Consider the following 26,407-nt stretch of genomic DNA (forward strand, 5'->3'; position numbering starts at 1 on the left):
GCATCCATGAGATCTGCTGCACATATGAGATGGCATAATGATCACATTCCACAAGAAGGTGTTATCACACATCCATTAGAAGTAGAGGCTTGGAGACACTTTGATCGTACACATCCCACATTCGTGGCAAACCAAGAAATATAAGATTAGGTTTTTGCGCATATGATTTTACTCTACTTTAAGTTAGTCTTCTATATCGTACTCATATTGGCCCATGATACTCACTCCTTACAATCTTCCTCCAGAGTTGTGTATAAATACTCCTTATATATTTCTGACACTTATCATTCTAGGGCCATATAATCTAAAAGTGAAGATTGATGTATTCTTACAACAGTTAATTTATGATTTAAGTTTATTATGGGAAGAGAGAGTAAATACATATGATATCTCAACCAAACAGAACTTCACACTGAGAGCAGCATTACTTTGGATAATTGATGACTTTGCAGCATATGGTATGCTCTCAGGTTGGAACACTTCAGACAAGGTAGCTTGTCCATATTGTATGGAACATACAAATTATTCACTTTAAAGTATAGTAGGAAGAACACTTAATTTGATTGTCATCGCATGTTTTTACCTCCAAATCATCCTTTCAGGCGAAATAAAGATGTCTTTACTAAAAATAAAATGGTGATATTTCAACCTCCTCCAAGATTAATTCGTGAAAATTTTTTTGAATGAGTCAGGTTCATGCCAATCATAATGAATTCTCTAATATTAGCTGAGTTCAAATTGCCAGGATATGGTGTCAACCATAATTGGACCAAGAAAAGTATTTTTTGGTCGTTACCATATTGGAGAACAAATCTGATTAAATATAATTTGGATGTTATGAATATAGAGAAAAATATTTTTGATAATATTTTCAATACAGTTATGAACATCAAAGATAAATCAAAAGATAATATAAAAGTAAGGATAGACTTAAAGGAGATTTGTAGGTGGAAAGCATTAGAATTGAAGGATGGTGGAGGTGAAAACATTTCTCAAATCAAAGCTCCATTCACATTAACTTTAGAGCAAAAATGAGAAATTTGTGAATGGGTGAAGACCCTACGAGTACCTGATGGATATTCTTTCAATCTAAGTAGGTGTGTTGACATAAGATCAGGGAGATTATTCGGATTGAAAAGTCATGATTATCACATCTTCATGCAATGTCTACTACCACTGCTTTTAGTTATCTGTCAGATTAAATTTTAAAGCCCTTGATCGAGCTAAGTTTATTCTTCAAATATTTAAGCTCTTCTAAACTAAATTTAGAGAATTTGATTATTATGGAGAAGCAAATTCTTTTCATTCTGTGTCAACTTGAGAAAATATTTCCTCTAGGATTTTTTGACTTTATGGAGCATCTACCAGTACATTTATCATATAAGGTTACGGTCGGTGGACCTGTTCAGTATCGGTGGATGTATTCTTTTGAGAGATATTTAAATAAACTTAAGAAGACCGCTAAGAATAAAGGAAGACCTGAATGCTCTATTTATGGCTCTATCTGTGAAGCATATTTAACATATGAGACAACTCAGTTTTTCTTGTATTACTTTGAAATAATATCTCAATCATGTGAAAGTACAACACCTCAAAATGTTGATAAATCCTCTAATATATCTGTATTCGATGGAAGTGGTGAACCTGTAGGCGCTAGCACCATGTATTATTTGACCGATAAGGAGATGACAATTATCACATTGTATATCTTACTTAATTGTGATGAAGTTGAGCCGTATCTCGAGTAAGTATGAGTTAATTTATTCTTTTTTTTATTATTCTTATAAACTTTGTTTTAAACTCAAAAGTTTGTAGGAGGTTCATTGATGGTTTAAGTACATTAGAAGAAGGAGAAGTCTAGAAGATAGTGGAGAAAAAATTTACTTCTTGGTTTAAAAATACGGTATATTTTAAATAATTAGTCTTAATTTTTTAGAACTGCATGCAATTAATATTAATAATAATAACATCTTGTTCATTTAAAGGTATACATTGAAGACAGTGATTCACAATATCAAAGGCTATTTGAGTTAGCTTGGGGACCAAATAGATTAGTTAAATATTATCAAATATTTTTTGTCAATAATTATAAATTCCAAACAAAAAATTGGTGTGAAGGTAGGAAGATATAAAATTCTGTCGTATGTCTAAGAGGGAACATCCATATAGGGGATAATTCTGAATACTACGGGGTATTATAAGAAATATTAGAGGTGGAATATCCTGGTCACAGGAATATTGTGTATCTCTTTAACTGTGAATGATTTAATCTAATACAAAATAGAGGCAAAATAATACATCCAATTTACGGTCAACAGAAGTAAAGCGAGGTAGGAGATATGCAAAGTTTGACCCATTCATCAATACTAGTCAGGCAACTCAAGTCTATTATGTTAACTATCCAAGCAGAATACGAGGCAAACATGATTGACTGGTAGTTATGAAGACAAAACTAAGGGGAGTAATTGAGAAAACCACTTCAATACCATCAGTACATCAAGAAGAGTTTATATCAAATTTAAAAAATCTTCCAATCAATGTGAATGGCCAAATCTGAATGAATCAGAGCAAGTTGCAGTTAGAGGAGGTAGATTTAACCATAGAGAAAAGTAATGATGAATCTGATAGTGCTAGAAATGTATCATCATATGAAAGTGAATCAACAAATGATGAGTTAACATAAGATAAATTAAAATTTTTTGTTTCTTCACTGCATTTATTTTATTGTTACTGCACTGCATTTTATTTTATTGTCATTGTTGCATTATTTTATATTATATTTTTGTTATAACTCATATTTCTAATATTTCTTATTTTTTCTGTGTAGATGACTTCAAGAGAAGAGCCTATCAGAGGATTGACCAAAAATATTTTTAATAGGCACACCAAGAAGATCACTATAGTTGGACCATCTAGGATAGTACGTAATAAGGGGACCACTTCGTCTCAGCATGCTATAGAGTCTCAGCCTAGTATACAGTCTAAGCCTACCACTCAGCCTTTATCCACTCCTGTAGTAAGTAGCCCGCTGTTCTACTCAGCAGACCCCCGATTTCCTTCACCAGATCACGCATAGAGTACTTCTTTCTTCCCATACTATGCACCCCACTTTATGCCGGTGCCCCTTCTACTTATCCATATCCACCATATGTTCTACCATACTATCTCCCACCACCCCCTCAGCCTACTACAGCTGGACCTTTAAGACCAGCTGCACCAAAGCAGGCGACAGATGTTCGAATGTTGATAGCACCTGAGGGTGTCACGTACGTACATTCTCTTTTATTTAAGCTAATGAACATATTTATTTTATATTATATATTTGTCTCACATAACCTTATTTTTGTAGGTTCTTATAATCAAAACAACCGACACATAAAATACGAGACATCATACGGACTAGGTTTGATGCTCCATACGTTTATTGGAAGAAAGTCCCGAAAGAAGTTCGAGAAATGTGGTTTAGAGAGTTTGAGGTATTTTTGGATATTATTTTTTATGTTATGTCTAATTAAATAATTTATTCTTTTTTACTTAAGCTAACAAACATATATATTTTATATTGTATGTATTTGAATGCAGAAAGATTTTTGTTGACTGTCCCAGCACAATGATAAAATTAGAAAAAAAATTTAGAAGCGTGGGTCCACTCGGATGCGTGACATGTTCACAGATATTAGAAAGTCTGGCGAGCGACCATTGTGGATTGGAGAGACTATATGGGATAAGTTGAACACTGCTTGGGGCAGCATAGAGTATAGCAGGAGGAGGGATCAAAATTGACAAAACAGAGCATTTGATGTTGGGGGCTTGTGTAGTTCCCTTCATACTAACGGCTCCGTTCCACATACTGAGCACATGCGACGTTTGGTAATGAATTTTAATTTTTTTTTTAAATTTTCCTTTAATACAAATATTAATAGAATTCTCTAACACAAAGAGATGTTGGGTAGAGAACTAACTCATATGGAATTGCATAGTCACACTCATAAGCGATTTGAGGATCAACAATGGATTGTTGAGGAAGCAAGAAAAGCCCATGAAAGTATATGTGTTTAATAATTTCTATTTTTAGTTTAATTATATATATTTATATTCTACTTTCACAGGAGGAGTATACACGGTTTCGAGAGAGTCAGGCTGCATCAGGTGAAGGTTCTTCTGGCGGCTCTGAGGAGTATTCTAAGTACCACATCTAGTCGCAAGCCATTGGAGGAATGCAATCTGGTAGAGTTTATGGTTTAGGTTTGCAAGCTCAGGCATATGAGGGGATGAGCTCTACTGGATCCAACTTCGCATCCAGTTCACATGAGTCCTTACATACTCAACAAATAACTGCCCTTCAAGCAGAGCTAGAACAAGTAAGGAAATCACAAGTTGATTGGCAAGTTCAGTTGCAAGCACAGGTTCAAATGCAGATGCAGGAGCTACATAATCAGTTGTTGGATGAAATGCTCAAAATGAGGGAGCAGTTGAGTGGAAAAGAGGTAGCTCCAATTTTTATTTCGCCGTAAGTACCAACGAAAATAGTGCCAGAAAAAGTCGTAGCTTTTAATTACGGCGCAACTTACGACATTTAATCCGTCGGTGTTTTCGGCACAAAACGGGAGCCGGAAACAAGTCGCACATTTAGTTAAGGCACACCCTACGGCATTTTATCAGCCGGTGTTTCCTGCGGATATGCTGGCGGATATAATGCCGGTAAACCCTGGAAAAAAGACGCCGTTTTTCTAACACAATTTGAGCCGGTAATGCGTCGAAACGTGTGCCAGAAATATTTCCGGCGTCTTACATACGTCGGAAGACTTTTTCCGATGCGCTTCAAACCGGCGTATGATATTTCAACGAAAATGCGCCGGAAACCAGGAGTTTCATGCGTATTTTACTGTTTACCATCGGAATTTGTGCGCCGATAATAACGGGATTTCCCGTTGTGGATCCTTCACTTCTTATCTTTAGTCAGCATGATACACAGATTTTACCAACTTATATACGTGGATGACATCTTTCTAATGGGCAACAACCCATCTGCCATTTCTACTCAACGACAGATTCAATATGAAAACTCTTGGTCTGGTACATAACTTCTTAGGCATCAACATCACCCATACAATAATTAGTATTTTCTCTCCCAATAAGGTTACGCCCTATCCATTCCACAATAAGCCAACCTCACTAAATGCAATCCCCTCTCCAATCCAACCTTCACCAAGTTACCCACAAAACTTTCCATGGATCCTCTGCTTTCAGATCCCACACTATATCGTCGACTCACGGGCTTACTACAGTACCTCATGCTAATGCGTCTAGATATCGCTTGTGTTGTCAATATCCTCTCCCAGCATATGCACAACCCTTAGCAATCAGACATTTATCTTCTTAAATATAATATTTGATATATCAAAGGTACGTTATCTCATGACATACCCATCACTAAGAGCCCTCTATCTCTCACATCATTCCCTGATATTGACTAGGCCAGCGACCTAGTATCTCAAAAGTCTACATCTTACTACTATTCATTCCTCGGCAGGACACTCCTATTCATTAAGTGTTAAGAAGCAACACACCATTGCTAGATCATCAATGGAGTTTAAGTATAGAGCTCTCGCAGCAGCCACCATAGACATCCTATGGCTTCGACATATACTTTGTGACTTCATGCTTCCTCCCTTGTACTGTAATATTATGTCTGCCATCGATCTCACGGATAATTTGATATTTCACGCGATTTAAGTATATAGATAGAGATCACCGATTTTTTAAAGATCATATACACAACAACATTTGCATACTCCCCTCAGCACAGTCGATCAGGTGGCTGACATACTCACCAAACAACTACTTAGTGTTTCTCATTTCTGCCAGACAGGTTAACGGTGACTCAAGACACTTTTATAAAGTCCGCATAGGTTGCTAAACCTATGCTAATGTCCTAAAGCTAACCAAGAGGGTGAATTTTTATTTTAAAAATTCTCTTGGTGGTTAAGGAAAAATCAATTTTTATATTTTTTACAAAATTAATTTTTCAACCACAAACACTAAAATGCTGAAAAAATAAAAAATACATAAATAAAATGAACACAAAAAATTATAGTGGTTTGGTCTAATAAGACATACGTCTACTACCTGAAGACTCTCTCTTCAGGTACTGCACTATTACCAAAGTGACTCTCCTTTTGCCCCCATAGCAAGGCAGAGAAGCCTTTATAAATTTTCTCTCTTCCACCAATTCCCAGTGCAGCAAAGAATCATCATCCTTTCACACCCTCCAAGCGTCGACAGAGAACCGACTGAATTCTGAACAATTTGAGGTATTATGGGTATTGTTCGGATTTATGAATAATTTTTAATCAATTTCCAAAGAAATCGACTTTAAAAAAACAATTTAAAACTAATTTTATTTAACTAAAAATGGCAGCGGCGACAGTCAGGCCACGCGCCGCAACGATACTGGTAGGTCAAACAGCAGGCAGCGGCGGGCCACATGGGTAAGGTTCAGTAAAGTTTAGTACCAAATAAAAAACTTTTATGGAAACCAAAGAATACCAAACACCGATAAAAAAAAAAGCCACAACAAACCCAAACCAATAAACCACAGAAAAAACCCATAAAATAACCAGCACAAAAAGCCAAGACAAAACAATACTACCCAACAAACCAACACAACCAAACACAAACCAACAACCCCTAACCCCAACAAGGCCACAAACCCTAAGAAACAAAACACCCAAAAAAAACACCCCAAAAACCATACAAACAAAACACAACACCCACCAAACCAACAAATTAAACACAATGGCCACCAAACACCAACCCCACCAAAACATACCAAAAAAAAAATAGCCACTCAACCCAACCACCTACCAGCACCAAACACCACAAACCCAAAATCAACACCACTAAAAAAACAAACAGGGTTTAAGGTTTAGGGTTTAGGGTTGAGGGTTTAGGGTTTAGAGTTTAGGGCATAGGTTTAGGGCTTAGGGTTTAGGAATTAGGGTTTTAAGGTTTTAGGGTTTAGGTTTTAGGGTTTAGGGTTTAGGATTTAGGGGTTTAGATTTCAGGGTTTAGGGTAATTAAAGCACAACATTTATATGTTCTGGTGAAGACGGTTTGTAATTCAGACTTATAATAACTCCTGAAATAACGATTGACCGTTCTAGGTAAAAAAATAAAAAATGAATTAAGGTTTTTCACACTATCCCTGGCTTTTTTAATTTGTTTTCTTTTGGTTGGTGCTAGGCTACTTGGTTCCTGGATTATGTATTATGTTACTAATTATTCTCTTATTGAGTCTTCTTTCATGCAGGTATTGGAATTTTATGGTTCTTTTTGTTAGGTATTCTTTTTTTTTTTAGTTTTAATATTTCTTTCTGCCATTAAAAGAGAAGCATAATACTAAGTTAAGTGTGGCAGAGATGAGGATGCTTAGATGGATGAGTGGCTTTACTTTTAGAGATAGGATACGAAATGAGCATATACGTGAAAAGGTTGGAGTAGCTCCAGTAGAAGGTAAGATTAGAGAGAGTCGCCTTAGATGGTTTGGTCACATAAAAAGGTGGCCTTCCGATGACCCGGTTAGGAGAGTAGAGGTATTAGATTTGACTTGTGTTAAGAAAGGTAGGGGTAGACATAAAAAGACTTGGTTAGAAAATATTAGGAATGACCTTTCTTTATTAGATTTAAACGAGAATTTGACTTTTAATAGAACACAATGGAGAAAAAGGATTCATGTAGCCGACCCCACGTAGTGGGATAAAGGCTTGATGTTGTTGTTGTTGTTGTTGTTGTTTTAATATTTCTTTCTTTTACGGTTTCAATAATTTTTTAGTTTTAATATTTTATAACTAGTAAGGGATCTTAGACTCCATATATTTTATTTTCTTTTTGCTTGTAGCTCCTTGAGCATTTATTGAGTTTTCAATCTCTTTTATGTACCTTTTGTAATATTTTTTTTTAATCAACACGTAAGCTCTATATGAGTTTTATCCAAAAAAAAAAAACTTGATTGTGCATTTCAAACAAATCAATTTCAAGTACATTGAATGATATCCATTAAGAAATTTTTTGTTCAGTTTTTTATTCTTGTAAATATTTTCGAAGCTTTTTGCCAAGATTTTGATCGAATAGAAAGAAAAATCTTGAATTTTAGATTCATGACGTCTAGCCAATGCCATTATATCAAAAAGTGAGGTAGGTTTTTCAATTAAGAGTCTCTGAAATATTTCTTTCTTAAGGACAGAAATAAAATAACTAATGAGAGTGGATTCAAACATATTAGGGACTTAAAGGCAATGTTTTCGAAGGCAATTTGGTATTCCATAATAGAGTTTTGTTAAGTTAATTTGGAAAGAGTGCCACCTAAATCATCTTAGGTAGAAATCTAAATCATTGTTGTAAGGAAATCATAAAATTAGTCCAAGAAAGTAACTATCATTTCATTCTTAACCATTGATAACAACAGGCGGCGAGGCCTTCAAATTGAAAGGAATTAATTTGTACACGATGAATTCGCACAAAAACAGACTTTCTCTTTCTTTTTCCTTTATAACTCTATCCTTGGCTTTTTCCTATTAGTTTTTCTTTTTGGTTAGTGTTAGGCTACTCGGTTCCCGACAATGAACTTGTTAGCTTAATTATGCAGCATGCGAATAGTAAAACTAACGACTACATGCTCAAAGAGTGTTAGCACTATCGGACCAAGCTTCCAATCCTGAAGAAGTTTGGTGAAAGCATGGTCAGGTTTACAGTTATTTAATACAATACTCATCTTCTTCATAAAATCTAGTTGATGAATAGTTTGCTTCTGAAATAAGATTATTTTCAACGGTCAATTTTCTTTTTCTCCTTAATTTTATTACTCATTTGTAGGCTACTCAGTTCATGGCTTATGCATTCTGCTGCTAATTATCCCTGGCTTTTTGTTGCTACCCAGTGTTAGTGGCTACTCAATTGGTTGTATTGTTGGTGAGTGGTCCTTTTGGGTTAATTTGTCTTGTCAGCTTGTTGTTTTCGAGGTGTGGGTTGTTTGCTTCAGGCTTACTTTATCACTAGGTTAATGTGGGGATTTTTGGGTTTGCTTGTTGTGGGAGTATTTCTGTTGGTTTTCTATGGTTTTCTCAGTTTGTTATTTTATTAATGAGGGCTTTATGGTTTTTTGTTGCCTATCAAGTTTAGGCCTTTGGTGTTTGCACGAGGGGTTAGTTTTTTTTCTGTTGATGTGCTGCATCTTTGAGATATTTAAGTTTTCTCCTCCTACATTGGGTGGAGGTGGTGTTGCTCCTTTTTTTCTATTTCTCCTTATTTAATGTTGAGGTGCTCTGTGTCATAACCCACCCCTATCATGACATGTATTATCGTGTTGAGTTGTGACAGACAAAACTCAAGATCTAATATTAGAATGTTTTAGATTCTCTTCCAATCATTTTAAATAAACTACATATTATAGAGCTACTAAACATCCACATACTGAAAATAAACTCATCTACAAGATTTTTTTTTCATTTTATCAAAATGTATATATACTACAGTACATAACTACATGTACATGACTACATGTAGAAGCTATATAAATTAATAATAATTATTCATGACTGCACAAAAACTAAAATAGAGAAATACCTATAAACTCGGATATGATCTTGAATTACTAATCAATATTTTCCTTTCCCTTCCCAAATCCTAAAAGCTAGAATCAAAATAACAGTGAGCTATAATAGCTCAGCAGCCACAATCTGATCTACAATTTAAATTCTTTTATTAACATTTTTATTGAATATTTTAATGCAGTCTATTAAATCACTTTGCCAAGAAATATAATAAGAGCATAACACGTATTTAATTATTTAAATAAAATTAATGAGTAGATAAATAAATTGCAATTCATATTATTGAATATTTCATAATACATTCCTATGAACTAAATAGAATCTCAAATGATTCTAGTCATCTTATGACTCCCTTTTGTGTATATATCCCTAGAATATGCCCGTAGGAACTAGAACATGACTTATAACCATCAAATCATGCCTTATAGATATCAGAATATTTCCTGGACTCAAACAAAATCTCAAAAATTCTTGCCCCTTATAACTCGCAGCATATATTATTTAATCACGTATGTACATTTTTCATATTATTATAGTAATTAAAATATAATTGAGCATGTGTTAGAGTTGCATAGTTTTCTCTAATGGTAGGTAATAAAATTCCCTTCTAACTATATATATATTTTAAAAAAATAATCAAATTATCATGGATTATGTAAAATAATATTTTAAGACTTTTATCATACTTTAACTCTATTTTTTAGAGTCCATATAATTTTCTATTCAATAAAAATCCCTCATATTTTAATAACCCTATTGTAAAATTTTCATGAAATACTCAAAACATTTGTAATCTCAATCTATAATATATGAAAAGATATGCTGCAAAATTATATGTTTTTTTTTAATAATGAAAATAGAAATTAAAATAAAAAATTATATAAAAACTACATATTTTTGAAAATTGGAATATGCATAATGTGACCTTCCTCGAGAAGAACAAATTTTCCAACTAGGCCTACGAATGAAAATAGCTCAAAGTCACCCAAAAATGGACTTTCTCTTTCTTTCTCTTCTATTTCTTCCCTAAATTTCCTAAACCACTCTATGTTTGGTGCAAACAAAGCATTAAATGGAAAAAAATGACATTTAATAAAGCCATTATGGCTTTAGATATTTTTTAATTATTAAATAATATTATCATAATATATTCTCATTTTCATTTCTTTTTGGCGGTGAGATATTTTCATCTCCTCTCTCGGTGACTGATAAATGGCATAGATGCCCGACTCTCGAGTCCTGAAATATTAATTATTATTTTTTGAAACTTACAAAAAAAAGCTAATATACATACCCGGTACCGCTAGGTTTCGCTAGGTACCGCTCAGTACATGCTCGGTATCGCTAGGTACAAACTCGATATCGCTAGGTACATGCTCGGTACCGGTCAGTACATGCTCGGTACCGCTCGGTATCTTTCCAGACAAATAACTTACGAACTTTAAAAACAAGCAGAACTTCAAGTATCCTCTTCCTGTTATGAGAGAAATTAGAGCACATACTCATTTATTCAATCAATGAAGATGAATAGAATAACTCCACAATGAACTGAAGATTTAGTTTATGTGCATACAAATCTTCGTCTTATATAAAGGAAAACCCCACTTAATATGACATATGATAACAAGATGTGGGATGTTGCTGGAGATGGGTTCGAGTGCCTTGATGATACGGGATTATTGGAGGTTGCAAATTTTTCTCTAGATGAATTAGAGTTGGAAGCAATGATATTCAATGATGATGATATTGAAGGCCAAAGGTCAACCTCTGAATCTAATTCTATCATTCTCTCTATTGAGTAGTTGAACCTTTATGTTGTACTAAATAATTTTTTGCTTATATTTTTGTGGTTGTACTAGATATTTTGTACTAAACATCTTTATGTTATAAGCTAAATAAGTTATCATGAAATTGATTTATTATTACTTGTCATTTTTAATATAATGTCACCTTAATTTCTATATATTATATTAAAAAATTATTATGCCGTGTACACGCTGCACCCGTGTCCTATATTTTTAAAAAATGCCGTGTCCTGTGTCTGTGTTGTGTCGTGTTCGTGTCAGTGCATCATGATGCGGAATCACATTACGTTCACAATAAAAATATAAATTATCAATTTCACCCACGCAGTTAATCTCAACAAAAATAAATACGAAAATAATAAAGGAAAAAACACACCAATTTCATAGTGTTTCGGTCAAACTTTGACCAAACTTTGACCTACGTCCACTCCTTGGAGGCACCCTCCGAGTATTGCACTAAACTTTTAGTGACTCTCCTTTAGCCCCCACAGATAGGTGGTGAAGCCCTTACAAAATCACTTCCACCTTCCCCGGTGCGGCGGAGGAGCCAGGTCCTTTGACACCAAAGAGATATTCTTTTTCCCAAAACTTCCCTCAAGACAAACCTCGAATCCGATGGTGCTGAGGTGCAAGCTTGCTAGAGCAACCATGTGAAATCCTCTCTACACTCCCTTGAAATATTCTCCAAGTATTTTCTCCCTCTCTCAAACTCCACCCTTTCTTTCTCCCCTTATAGTTCTCTCTTCAAGTTTTCTCCAAAAAAAAAATGAAGCTTCAATAGCTGAAAAAAACTCTACAAAGTCTTATGAGAAAGCTTAAATAGAGGGCTTAAAAAAGCCCTAAAAATCAATTCAGCCTTCAAAGATCGTACAGTACGATATTAGGATCGTCCAGTAAGATTTGCAGAATTTGACATGTTAGTGCTGTACGATAACCATTTAGTATTGTAAGAACAAGTCAATTTATATATTCGTATTGTACGATCACCAGTTAGTACTGTACGAATAATTTAATCAAAATGCAGGTTTTGCAATTAAAAGTTTGTGAGGTAGGTTTTGCAATTAAAAGTTTGTGAAATATTTCTTTTTTATAGATAGAAATAAAATAACTAATGAGAGTAGATTCAAAGATATTAGTGACTTTAAAGGCAAGGTTTTTTAAGGCAATTTTATATTCCATAATAGAGTTTTGTTGAGTTAATTTGGAAAGAGTGCCATGCAAATCGTCTTAGGTAGAAATCCAAATTGTTGTTGTACATAAATCATAAAATCAGTCCAAGAAAGTAAATATCATTTCATTCTTAACCATTGATAACAATGGGCAGCTTGGCATTCAAATTGAAAGGAAGTAATGTGTACATGATGACATTTAAGTGTGTCATGAAAATCAAAGTATTTATGGGCATTAAATACCCAACTTTCAATGCGAGGGATTCCAATTTTCATTTATTTAATTAAATAAAAATTTGGAGATGATAATTGGTTTTGTGGAGAATGAATTCAGCCAGCGGAATCAAGAATGAATACAATGATCGCTTTGACTTGCGTTTTATCTGCGATTTAGTTGCGTTTTAGTTGCGTTTTATCTGCGCTTTTGACACGCTAAATTTAAAATAATATTTTATTAATATCCGGACCTATCTCCACGTACGATGACCAGATGCAATAATTTGCCCGGGCCATGAGTGATTCCTACGCCTGGATGAAGATGGAAAAGAAGTGTGATCCACCATAGGATGTCCTACCTACAAAGAAATGGGCCAATCGAAAAAAGCAACACTACTCTCTCTGTAACGTAGTAATGTAATCATTAATAAATATAATAATAGTTTTGCAAGTTATATTAAATAATAATAACCTTTAAATTTCTAATGTAAATAATATATTTTTGTTCTATCAAATATTATTTAGAATAATTAAATGTGATTCTTTACTTATATATAGCATAACAAAACAGTTTAATTTTTTTAAAACAACCAAATATATTTTTACTTTCTTTGAAAATGAAAAAAAGTAAAAATAAAATAAAAATACCAATGGTGACTGAAATTCTATGGGTTACTTCACCCATATACTTGTGAAACACCTCAAAATCTACAATAGTATTGATATGTATCATTCAAAATATATCTTGATCAGGCACGAATCTCAAGGCAAAATCAAGTTCGAAACTTCTGAAATTAAAATTGGGATCATCTGAAATCTGATTTCAGCAAACTTATAGACAAACTGAGCGTCTCAGAATTCTGAACCCAACGAGACCAAACTCGGCTCAATCAATGTCCAAATGGGTCCAAATCAAGGACGTGAAGCATTGTTGGAAGGTTCAAACAACAAGTTTTATTACCAAACAATTTCCAAACATGACATGCTTATAGTAAAATCATGCGGCTTAACGAGACAAATTCAACAAGCCCAAGATCACAGAATTCTAATACCATTAAGGTATCCAAATGCCTAGTAAATGAACCATGATCAAGGGATTCAACATCGGTTGTTCATCCAAACCTCTCCCCATTTACCCTTGATCTTCCATTTATTTACAAGCCATGCAACTTTAGAAAATTTATAAATTCCCCGCTGTCTCATGAAAGGGGACCCCCCACCCCAAGCAACAAACCAAGAGAGAGATTGCCTCGTCGACCATTGCTCAGAGTTTTATCGGACCACCACCTAACGCCTGGAGTTCTGCCTGACCACCACCTGATTCCCGGAGTTTTGCCTCACCACCACATGGCGCCGGAGTTCTACCAGACCACCACCCGATGCCGAACATCTATAGAGCCACTGCCCGATGTCGAAGTTCTACCAAACCACCACCTGACGTAGGAGTTCTATCGGACCATCGCTTAACGCCAGAGTTTCGTCGGACCACCGCCTGATGCTGAAGCTCAGCCAGACCATCGCTTAACGTCGGAGTTATGCCAAACCACCGCCTGACCACCGACTGAGGCACAAAATTTTGCCAAACCACTGACATAAGTCGGAGTTCTACTAGACCACCAAATAGCGCTTGGACTTTCACCGGACCATCGCCTTACAACTACAATCTTTATGACCAGTGTCTCCCACCGACTACGGTCTTTCCGACCTCCCTCGCTAAACAACGATCTTTTTAACAATTGTCTCACACCGATTACGGTCTTTTCGACCTCCCTCGCCAGACAACGGTCCTTCCTACCACTATCACCAGACTATGGTCATTCTAACCTCTGTCGCCCTCTGACTATGGTTCTCCCAACTAAACTAACATTTCAATGCTAATTCTTTCAATTCCCTTCATGTAATATGATGTACATTTGCTACATCAACCCAAAGCCTTCTCCCCAAGGAAAGGCCACATTTGTAATCGACTACAAATAATAGTGGATTCATTCATACAGGGCCAGTCCCCCGTGATTTGCCCCCTTTTTGAGGGTTTCCACGTAAAACTCTAATGCCTCTTATGAATGTTACACCCTCTCTTTCATCTGTTTGCATGTTGGATCTTCGTACAATGCTAAGAAGCTAAAATTTATATTTCTCTACAGCCGCAAATATTCGGGGATGCAACAAGTATAATCTTTAGAAGATACATCCTAAATTGTTACAAAAATCATTAAGTGCAGAAAATCCTAGGATTACAAATGCTAAGAAATTTCAGTCCAAAATATAATAACTCATCTCCACTAGAACTCTATTTCTTAACAAAAAAATTATATGCATTTAAATCATTTAAATAAAATAAAAATGAGCTTTTTTTTGAGAATTTCCCGCACGCATACAATAACCCTAGTCGAACGCATACATCTCAAGGACAAACGAAAGCTATGAAACCGGGCGTCCGTTCAGCTTCACATTCACGCAAGGTTATAATAACCCTAGTTGAACGCATATATCTTCCAACTGATCAACTTCATCTCCTCCTGACCGTTTCGAAAGCTACCTCACCTGTGCGTTCCACTTCCGACTGCCTAATATGCCATTTCACTTCGACACCAACGCGCATATGCATTTACACCCGATCGGTTACTTCTCCATCCCGACCATTCCAAAGCCGGTTGCCGCACTAACAAGTTACCTTGCGAACCCTTCTTTATTTAAAACCGAAGGCATCATTTCTTCTCACTTCTTTCCCTTTCTAACTCTTTGATGTAGGCATTACTTTTCGGCTCTCGCTCATCTCCCTTTAGCAGAAAGCAACACCTCATTCATCTTTGTGTCTCACCAAAACCATCAAATCACCGGTCAACTTGAACTCTCCATCGCATTTCATGCAAGCTCGTCGACTTATTATGAAAATTTTCAAATGCATGCTATTTTTCAAATCCATTTCATTTTTCCTTAACTCTTTTTACATACTGTTTTTTTGTTTGGTTTTAACTGCCTTGTTAATGTGTGCATACTGCTTTTATAATTTTCAGTTTGCGTAAACAAACATGTTTGTTTGAAAAAAACTGGTACATCGACCAATAAACTTATTTGGTGTAACTTATTTTCATGTTATTATCTTATTTCTTAGTTTTATTGTTATAAAATAAGAAATAAAAATAGAAAACATAAAATGATAAAAACAACCACTTTGGGCATGTTCGGGATCAATTTTGTTTAGTTGAAAAAGCACGCAGCAAGGACAGAAAATGTATATGCAATTGAGCACGAACTTCCCATTCTATTTGCTGTTTACATATCTGTTTCTTACCATATATATCAGAGCCAATTTTGAAAACATAAAATGTTGGCTACAAACAGATAATAGCTACACCTCTACTGTATTGTCTCACTCTCTATTTGCATTTGGAGTTGGAGAACTCTTTGGTTAAGCCTTCGAGAACTCCCATTTAAAGATGAGATACAGACAGGCATTTAATAGTCATAAAGACATCAATTTAGGCCCACATCAATTGTTGCTAAACCGGTTTTTAAAAACTTTACTGCTCTGTTCTATTCTAATCTGGATAATGTAGATTGGTGCAAATATATTTGGCATAAAAAACATGCTTTGCGCTATGCGTGCTACGCTTGGATGGCTATTCAAGGAAAGTTAAAAACTGCGGACTCCTTAATCAGGAGGAGTATTCCCGCCCCTCCAAACTGCAACTTCTGTCTTGAGCATTTGGAAAACCATTCTCACTTGTTTTTTGGATGTGATTTCACCTTTGAGGTCCTCTCTAAGTTGTTGCCTGCGGTTAATGTTTTCTATTTAAGACATAACCTTTTTCAGGTTTATGATCTTTTTTGGAACAATTCTAACATTATTATATTGGAGAAAATTTTCTGCTCCCTGACTTTATCGGCTACAATTTATTATCTTTGGAGAGAGCGAAACCAAAGGAGATTCAATGGTGAGATTGGTAACTTGGATGGTATATTGAAAAAAATATGCTCTGTTGTGCAAGCTAAGGTTAATAATTGGAACAGCAAGGAGATTATTGATGGGAAATTTAGAGAAATTATGGATTAACTGGTTCCGTTTGCTTCAGGGCTCTTTTTCTACTTTTCTGAAAATTTGGTATTATTCTGGGGAGGCTGAATTTTTGGGATTCTTTTTGTCCATTCATGTCTGGAAAATTTTAGGAGCTACAGTTTTTTGTTACATAAGTTTTTTTTGGGGGAATTAGAGGAGGTTTGGACAATGATGAGCCATGGACTACATCCAGCTCATCCATGGAGGGTCTACGGGCAACCTGGATGTGCAAATATATGATTTCTATGATTTTGGGGTGCTGCTTTTTGGGACACTGTGAGGGTCCTGGATCTGTTATCTTGCATTCCTGTGGCAACCAGTGCCCTTTTCCGAGCTGCTGAACGTATTGGAAGCCTGGTTTTACTATCCAGGCTTTGCATTTTTGGGTGTAGTCCTTTTTTTCTGAGTCCTATTTTCCTCCTCTTATTATGTTTTTTCATACTTCCTTTTTGGGCTTTGGGGGTATAGAAATTCATGTAATTTTTTAGTTATGTTTTGGTTTTGAGTTTGTAATCTTCTTGGTTTATCAATACATGGGCTAAGCCCCGAATTTTCCCAAAAAAAAAAATGGAGTTATTTTTATCTTTTTCGACACCAAAAATCATTTGAGTTAATTTAATCAGGTTTTGGTTTGGATAAATACCGAGTCTTGCATGTTGCAGATCACTAAACTAGCTTTGAACAATTATAATTATAAACCCGACAACTCAGAAATTGTTAAAATCTGTTTGGACGACAAATCCCATTTGGAACTAGCCTCAATCTAGCCTTTGATGTTTAAACATTGTTCTCGGTCAAAATTTTTTAGAAATTGCTTATTAGACTAAAAAGGCTTGAGGTAAGGCCGACTAAATAGCTCTTCGGCTTGTCTTGACATTGCACAAATATTTATGTGCGGGGCAAAAAAAAAAAGTTTCACAAAAAGTCATTATAATTTTTATGTGAAAAAACTCATAAATAGAAAAAAATTGAGAGGCTTCGCCCATATAAAATAATTGAATATGTAAATAAATATTATAAAAGTTTGTCATTCCCCTCGTAGAGATTAAAAAATATAGAATACTAATTGGACCTCCTAAAATGATGACGACTGTTAAGAGACAGATGATAGTCGATAGATGTCAATGCCATCAATAATCAATGGCAATTTGGAGAAAGCTGTCAATGACGATGGTTGAGTGATATTAGTCAAATGATGGTGGATGCCAATTGGGCAATAACACTCAAATGAAGGCAATTAGGTGATGAATTTCGAGGGATCTCGATCAAGCAAAGACAATCAGGCAACTAGGATAGGGTGATAACACCCGAGCAAACACAATTATATTGTAACATATAGGTGACTACGATTAGATAATGATAGTCAAATGACAAAGATCAGATCATGATAGTCGGACAAAGAGCATTGCTAGTGTTTGATTTTTATCCATTTGTGCACATGTACGCACTGCTTGCAATCAGCAATCTTGTTGCTTTTTTCTGTCTGCAACTCTATCAACCATCTGAAACTAATTGTACTACTTCATCATTGAAGAAAATTTTAAATTATTTTATGTTCTTATGTGTTGGTGCTTACCCTTCGGTTACACTATTCTCTATATAGATAAAAAAATTATAATTTTATTGCACGTGTAATTTTAATCCTTCAGGCCGGAATGTTGGTAGGGCTTTAAATCCTTGAAATTTGAATTCTATAACTGCTCTTATTTGAGTTTGCTGGTTGTTGCGTCTAGGAGTATTCGCGGCGAAAGAGAAATATAAAGTTTATCGTCTTAGCATTGTACGAAAATCCGGCATGCAATCAGATAAGAGAGATGGTCTAGCATTTATGAGACACCAAGATTTTTACGTGGAAAACCCCTAAAAAAGGGGGAAAAACCACGAGGTCTAGCTCAGTTTGAATGAATCCACTAGTATTGCAGCCGATTACAAATGAGGCCCTTCCTTGGGAGAAGGCCTTAGCTTGATGTACATTTTATAGAGTACATTACATAATATGAATACAAAGAATCACTATTGACATGTTCTTTTGGTCGGGATGACCGTAGACGGGCGACGGAGGTCGGAATGCTTGTAGTCGCTGGGCGACGTAAGTCAGGAGGACCGTAGTCGGCTGGCGACGGAGGTCGGAAGGCTTGTAGTCGGTGGGCGACGTAAGTCAGGAGGACCGTAGTCTGCTGGTGATGGAGGTCGGAAGGACTGTAGTCGGCGGGCGACGTAATGATGTCGTTGTTGGAAGGTTCAAATCATAATTTGAATAGATGGCCGATATTGAACCCTTCGATCGTGCATTGTTCATTGGACATTTGGAGGCCTTAATGATGTCAGAATTCGGCGATCTTGTGCTCGTTGGATTTGTCTCGTGGAGCCGCTCGATTCGAGTATAAGCTCGTTAAAATCGGAGACCGTTTGATAACTCAAATTGCGGTTTGAACCTTCCAACAGCTCTTCGGATCCTTGATTTGGACTCATTTGGGCTCGGATTGGGTTGATCTTGATGTCGTTTGGTTTGTATTTCCGAGACGCTCAGTTTGACTATAAGCTCGCTGAAATTGAAGTTCGGATGCTCCCGGAATTAATTTTTGAAGTTTTCGAGTTGAGTTTTGCATCGAGATTCGTGCCCAATCAAGATAATTTCATGATAACGTATCAAATCTAATATTAATTAAATCGTATATATTAAATTAAATTTAATTATATTATCATTGTTGCGTTCTAGAGAATTCACGGCTGTAGAGAAATATAAAGTTTAGATTCTTAGCATCGTACAAAGATCCATCTTGTAATCAGGGTGAGTCATTTTTAGGAACACCAAGATTTTTACGTGAAATAACACTAAAAAGGGGGAAAACCCACGGGGCCTAGCCCAGTTTGAAATAATCCACTAATATTCGCAGTCGATTACAAATGTGGTCATTCCTTAGGGGGAAGGCCTTGGCTTAATGTACATTATATGAAGTACATGATGGGAATACAAATAGTCACTATTGACGTGTTCATTTGGTTGGAAGGACCGTAGTCGATGGATGACGTAAGTTGGAAGGACCGTAGTCGGTGGGCAACAGAGGTCGAAAAGACCGTTGTCTGACGACGGAGGTCAGAAGGACGGCGTCAGGTAGAAGTTCAGCAATGGACAAAAATCCAGCATCATATAGATGTCCGGCGAACGTCCGACAACAGGTAGAATTCCAACATCGTGTAGAAAATATGGTGACGAGCGGATTTCCAGCGTCGGTTAGAAGTCCGACGTCAGACGACGGCCGAGGAGAACTTCGGTGTTAGATGGTATTCGGGCAAAACTACATAGTCACTTGGAGATCGGAAAGAATTCCAACGTCACTTAGAGATCGGGCAGAGTTTTGGCATCACTTGGAGATCAGGCGGAGTTTTGGCGTCAATTGGAAGTCGGGCGGATCTCCGACGTCACTTGAAAGTCGGGCGGAACTTTGGCGTCACTTGAAAATTGGGCAGAACTCCAGCGTCACTTGAAAGTTGGGCGGAACTCCGGCCTCGCTTGAAAGTTGAGTAGAACTCTGGCGGTGGCGGAGGAGTTTCTTCCCTCCTTTTGTTCTTCTCTTATCCTCTTCTTCCTTCTTGCTTAGGTCCCCTCTTAAAAGAAATGAGAGGCTATTTATAATTTTTTGAGGATGGCATGACTCATAAATAGGAGGAGGATCAAGAGCAAATTGGGAGTGGTTTGGACTAATGGTCGATATTGAATCCCTTGATCGTGGACCGTTCGTCAAACATTTGAAGGTATTAATGATATAAAAATTTGACAATCTTGGGCTCGTTGGATTCATCTCGTCGAGTCGATCGATTCGACTATAAGCATGTCATGTTTGGAAACCGTTTGTTAATCCAAATTATGATTTGAACCTTCCAACAAAGCTTCTGGTCTTTGATTCAGACACATTTGGGCTCAGATTGAGTTGTTTTTTATGTCGTTAGGTTCATACTTCCGAGACATTCAATTCGGCCATAAGTTTGTTGAAATTGGAGTTCATATAGTCTCCGAATTAATTTTTGAAATTTTCAACATAATTTGCGTCAAGATTCGTGTTGGATCAAGATAATTCCTTGATGATATATCAATCATTATTAAAAAATAAACTATAGTAGCTAATTAATATATAATTAATTGTTATTTAAGAGATAATTACATTAATATACACACTTAATTATTAAAAATAAACCTTAAAATAATTTAACACAACAAAAGTCTCTCCAAAGATTTCTTTTCAAAAGAAAAAAAAAATCTAAAATAAATGGCATCTTTTCCAAAAAAAAAATTCTCGTAGTTCCACTACCTCCGTTAACTTGACAAAAAAAAAAAAAAAAAGTGAAAATATAAAATAAATCAATTATTATCTGTAATGAATATTTATTACAGATATTTATACACAGTCCACCATGGACCTGGAGAATGAAGTGGATCTTTGACCCTTTCTATATGCTAGCTATAGTCTACCATATGAGAAATTATTGTGTATGCAATTCGAATGTGTTCGGATGTGCGTATACATTATTTATTTTGTTGTGTATTTTTTGATACATAATATTTTATACGTATTTTTTGCATATTTTTTCTGTATTTAGTGAGTATTATTTATTTGCTACTTATTTTGGCACGAAAAAATTATGTATCAAAAAATACGCAATAAAATAAGCAGTGTGTACGCACATCCGAATACGTTCGGATTACGTACACAATAATTTCTCCTATCAGAGTGGGCTGACCTGATGCTCTTTATCGGAGCACAACTCCAATATATCAATTAATTCAAGCAGACTTCTCGGCTTATTAATTTCTTTTAGGGTATATGGGCGTACGAATTAAAAAAATAAAATAAAATGAGCTGAATTTAAAATTGTAAACACAATAATAAAATTTACCATGACGATAATAAGTTTAATACAAGAAAACATAGCTCTCAAACTTTCTATAAAACCTTTATATTATATTGTGAGAAACGCTCCTCCAACAAATTATTTTTTTGGCATCCGAACTATTAGGTAAATGGTGTTGTCCTTCTGGATGTTGTAGTATGCTAGAGTTCTATCATCCTTCAGCTCTTTTCCGGCATAGACTAGTCTCTGCTCATCTGTATTAATGCCTTGTTTTTCTTTGATCATGACTTTGATATTTGAGATAGTTTCTGAAGGCTCTACATGGAGGATGAACTTATCCCCATTAAGAGGCTTCACAAAAATCTGTATCTATAGTAAATAAAGATGATAGCACAAAAAATGAGAAAAATGAGATGTTTTTATGTAAGAGATAGGAACAAAATTAAAAAAAATAAAAAAAAAAATAAGATTGACATATTCATCAAACATACCTTCTCATCATTATCAACAATTTTAATGGACGTTGTCACTTTTTTTCCATCAGCAGTTTTAATCATTAAGGAGATTTCCATCTGCAAAAATAAATTTAAATGAGGAACATAGAAACAATCGTGAGAAAAAAAAAAAAATTATTTTTTTGGCATCCGAACTATTAGGTAAATGGTGTTGTCCTTCTGGATGTTGTAATATGCTAGAGTTCTATCATCCTTCAGCTCTTTTCCGGCATAGACTAGCCTCTGCTCATCTGTATTAATGCCTTGTTTTTCTTTGATCATGACTCTGATATTTGAAATAGTTTCTGAAGGCTCCACCTCGAGGATGAACTTATTGCATGCTAACTCTGGCAGATGTGTGAGCCCGGTTGAAAGGACACTCACCAAATCAGTTAAAGAGTGGCCCGTGTCAATTATTACGTCAGGTCAATCGACGCGTTCAGAGACTAATAATCACGCACCATGTCACATGAAACTCGATATTAAGCACTCGGTATTGCTCGGTGTATATCAAGATTTCCAATTTTTTGTCTGAATGTAATAATTACTCCCTTCAAGGACAACTAAACCTGTCATCTATATAAAACGTTGCCTCGTGTTTTTTTTTTTTTTTTTTTTTTTTTTTTTTTTCTCACAAGTTGATTCTTTTGCTATTGCCCATACTTGCAGTGAGAGTGCTCTTTTATTTTTTATTTTTCTCACTATTGTTTCTATGTTACTCATTTAAATTTATTTTCGCAGATGGAAATCTCCTTAATGATAAAAACTGCTGATGGCAAAAAAGTGACAACATCAATTAAAATTGTTGATAATGATGAGAAGGTATGTTTGATGAATATGTCAATCTTATTTTTTTTTTATTTTTTTTATTTTGTTCCTATCTCTTACATAAAAACATCTCATTTTTCTCATTTTTTGTGCTACCATCTTTATTTACTATAGATGCAGATTTTTGTGAAGCCCCTTAATGGGAATAAGTTCATCCTCCAGGTGGAGCCTTCAGAAACTATTTCAAATATGAAAGTCATGATCAAAGAAAAACAAGGCATTAATACAGATGAGCAGAGGCTAGTCTATGCCGAAAAAGAGCTGAAGGATGAGAGAACTCTAGCATACTACAACATCCAGAAGGACAACACCATTTACCTAATAGTTCGCCTTCAAGGTGGGATGACATCAAAATAATGTCTTAGAGGAACGTTTGTCATTCTATAATATAAAGATTTTATTGAAAGTTTGAGAGCTATGTTTTCTTGTATCAAACATATTATCATCATTGTAAAGTTATTATTGTGTTTAATTCCAATTTTCAATTCAGCTCATTTTAATTGTTTTTTAATTCTTAAAAGAAATTGATAAACGAGGTGTCTATTTGAATTACCTGATATATTGGTGTTGAGCTCCGATAAAGAGCCTGAGGGCGGTCCACTCTTGTAGACTATAGCATATAGAAAGGGTCCACGCTTTACCTCATTCTCCGCCTCCATGGTGGATTGTTTATAAATTTTGTATAATATTTATAGATATAGATTGATAAATAAAAAGGAATTTAAATTAAAACTTCTAATGAATGCATATTTAATAAATAGACTAAATAAAAAAGAAATTAAAATGAAAGGGAATTAAAACCAATGATAAATGTCAATTTAATGCTTAGTTTAAATTTAAAAAAAAAATCTAAAGAAATGTTAATTTACACCCCTAATGAATCAAATTAATACATAGATTAAATGTAAAAAACAAAAAGGAAAGTGAAATAATATCTGTGATAAATATTCATTTAACACAAATAACTAAATAAAAGAAATGAAAGAGAATTAACACCCCTCATAAATGTCAATTTAATGAGTTGATTAAATTAAAAACAAAAACAAAAGGAATGTTAATTTACACTCCTAATGAATCAATTCAATAAATAGATTATATGTACAAAATTAAAAGAAAAGTGAAGTAATATCCGTAATAAATATTCATTCAACACACAGAACCAAAGAAAAGAAACAATAAAAAATAATATTTGATTTATTTTATATTTTCAATGTTTTTTATTTTTATTTTTTTTCAAGTCAACGGAGGTACGAGATTTTTTTTAATAAAGAAGTACGAGATTTTTTTTTCCGCAAAAAGATGCAATTTATTTTAGATTTTTGGAGAGAATTTTGTTGTGTTAAATTATTTTACTGTTTATTTTTAATAATTAAGTGTATATATTAATGTAATTATCTCTATTAAATGATAATTAGTTATCATAGTTTATTTTTTAATAATAAAAGATCATTGAAAGTTATAAATATATATCATTTTATAATATATATATTAATTAAAAGTTTGTAGAATTTTGTTTAAGAATGAGTTTAAAATTATATATCTTAATCTAAATATTTTAGTGAGATTAGAAAACTATAAAAATTTGACTAATTATTAATTTATGTAATATATAATATAAATAAGAATGACGTTGTACAAATTTCTGCACAATAAAATTTTTTGTATTTAAAGATCATAATTAAGATAATGACTAGAGTATATCATAAAATTATGCTTTGATCCAAGCACGAATATCGAGGCAAATCTACAACCGAAACTTAAAAAATGTTAAATTCAAGAGCAGGTTTAAAAGCTGATTTCAGCGAGCTTATAGCAAACTAGAGCAGTACTCGGAAATACGAACACAACGGCCCAAATTCGACCCAATCCGAAAGCCAAAGTGAGTCCGAATCACAGGGACCCGAAGTGCATGTGGAAGCGCCTTCAAACCGCAATTTGAGTTACAAACGCAGCTCTCCGATTTTAACGAGCTTATACCGAACGAACGGTCAACGAGACAACGAACGAGCCCCAAGATCGCCGAATTCCGAATCCTAAAGACTTCAAATGTACAGATGGAACGTGCACGATCGTGCGATTCGATACTTGGCTGTCCATTCAATCACTCCCTATCCCCCTGATTTCACGCCTATTTTCGAGCATGCCACTCCAAAAAATCTATAAATAGAGCCCTCATTCTTCACAAGAGGGGGACTCAAGCAAGAAGGGAAGAGAAGAAGAGGAGAGGATAAGAGAATGAAGAGAAGGAAGAAGCTCCTCCTCGACCACCGACGGAACCTTTCCGGACCACCACCGAAGCTTGCCGGACCACCGCCGGAAACTCGCTGGACCACAGCCAGAACCTCGCATGACCACCGTCGGAGCTCGCCGGACTGCCGTCGGAACCTCGCCGGACCATCGTCGGAGCTTCGTTGCACCACCATGCACCTCAAGGCCCAACGTTCAGGCCCGACGTTCTGCTGAAGGCCCGTCGTTCAGGCCCAACATTCTGCTTAAGGCCCGACGTTCTACTGAAGGCCCGACGCTCTGTTCAAGGTCCAACGTTCTGCTTACGGCCAAACTACCAACCAACACCCGAACTTCCAGGTGACGCCAGGGTACTATCAAGTGACACTGGGTCTAACACCAGACCTATATCGAACAGTTGTTAGTTGTAATCTGATAGCCCTTGGAGGCGAGTCAGCCCTTTGTAACCGACTCAAATTCTAGTGTAATTATTTTTAATGAAATTAATTTTTAGAAATTATTATTGTTGTTTAATATTTTTAATATTAAGTGTATACATTATCACTATGATCCCTTAATAAATAAAAAAATTTATCCCAGAATTTTTCGTTATTAATAATTATACTATTTTAAAATTGGGATTTTTACATACATATCACTTTATAACATATATATTACATATTTAACATCTAATTCATAAATATTACATTAATACCACATATTCTCTATTTTTATAACAAAATCACCACTCCGTTAACAGCGACTTCACTCCGTTTTTTTTTTAATTCCGAACTCTCTCTTTATTTCCACATCGCCACCATAGGAACAATCGCAAAACCCCAATCCATGGCCGTCACCGCCGTCTCCGCCGTCGCCTCCCTCACCGCACAGCTCCTCCCCTTCTCCTCTTCTTCAACGCTTCAAATACTAGCTAGAAAGATTCCTTCCCCCCTCTCCGCTGCATCTCCGCTTCTATTTATACCTCGTACCAATTCCCTCCATCAACGTTGCTTCGGCGCTCGAGCGAAAGCCGATGAAGGAAGTGACAACGGAGCTGTAGTCGAACATCATAACTTCGACTTCGACCTGTTCACGATCGGCGCAGGGAGTGGAGGGGTCCGTGCTACGAGCTTCGCGGCGAACTATG

At 35.4% G+C, this 26,407-nt stretch overlaps 1 protein-coding gene across 1 annotated transcript; it reads right to left on the reverse strand.

Moving 5' to 3' along the window:
- Positions 1-4,645: 4,645 nt before the first annotated feature.
- Positions 4,646-22,488, reverse strand: LOC110105103 (polyubiquitin-like). Its single transcript, XM_020834475.1, has 5 exons — positions 22,363-22,488; positions 22,204-22,284; positions 21,872-22,081; positions 4,828-4,953; positions 4,646-4,708 (listed from the first exon to the last, which is right to left on the reverse strand). Exons 1-5 carry the CDS (start codon positions 22,486-22,488, stop codon positions 4,646-4,648), a joined length of 606 nt encoding a protein of 201 aa, XP_020690134.1.
- Between the last annotated feature and the right edge of the window lie 3,919 nt (positions 22,489-26,407).

Source organism: Dendrobium catenatum, unplaced genomic scaffold (genome assembly GCF_001605985.2).
Source record: "Dendrobium catenatum unplaced genomic scaffold, ASM160598v2 original_scaffold_80088, whole genome shotgun sequence".
NCBI lineage: Eukaryota > Viridiplantae > Streptophyta > Magnoliopsida > Asparagales > Orchidaceae > Dendrobium > Dendrobium catenatum.

Coding starts and splice junctions, on each gene's coding strand:
- LOC110105103 (XM_020834475.1), bottom strand. CDS start 22,488: ATGATCAAAGAAAAACAAGGCATTAATACAGATGAGCAGAGGCTAGTC. Junction 4,954..21,871: donor ACAACACCATTTACCTAATA/GTTCGGATGCCA, acceptor TGCTGACTAAAG/ATAAGAAGTGAAGGATCCAC. Junction 4,709..4,827: donor CGTTGAAATATCATACGCCG/GTTTGAAGCGCA, acceptor TCTTTTTTCCAG/GGTTTACCGGCATTATATCC.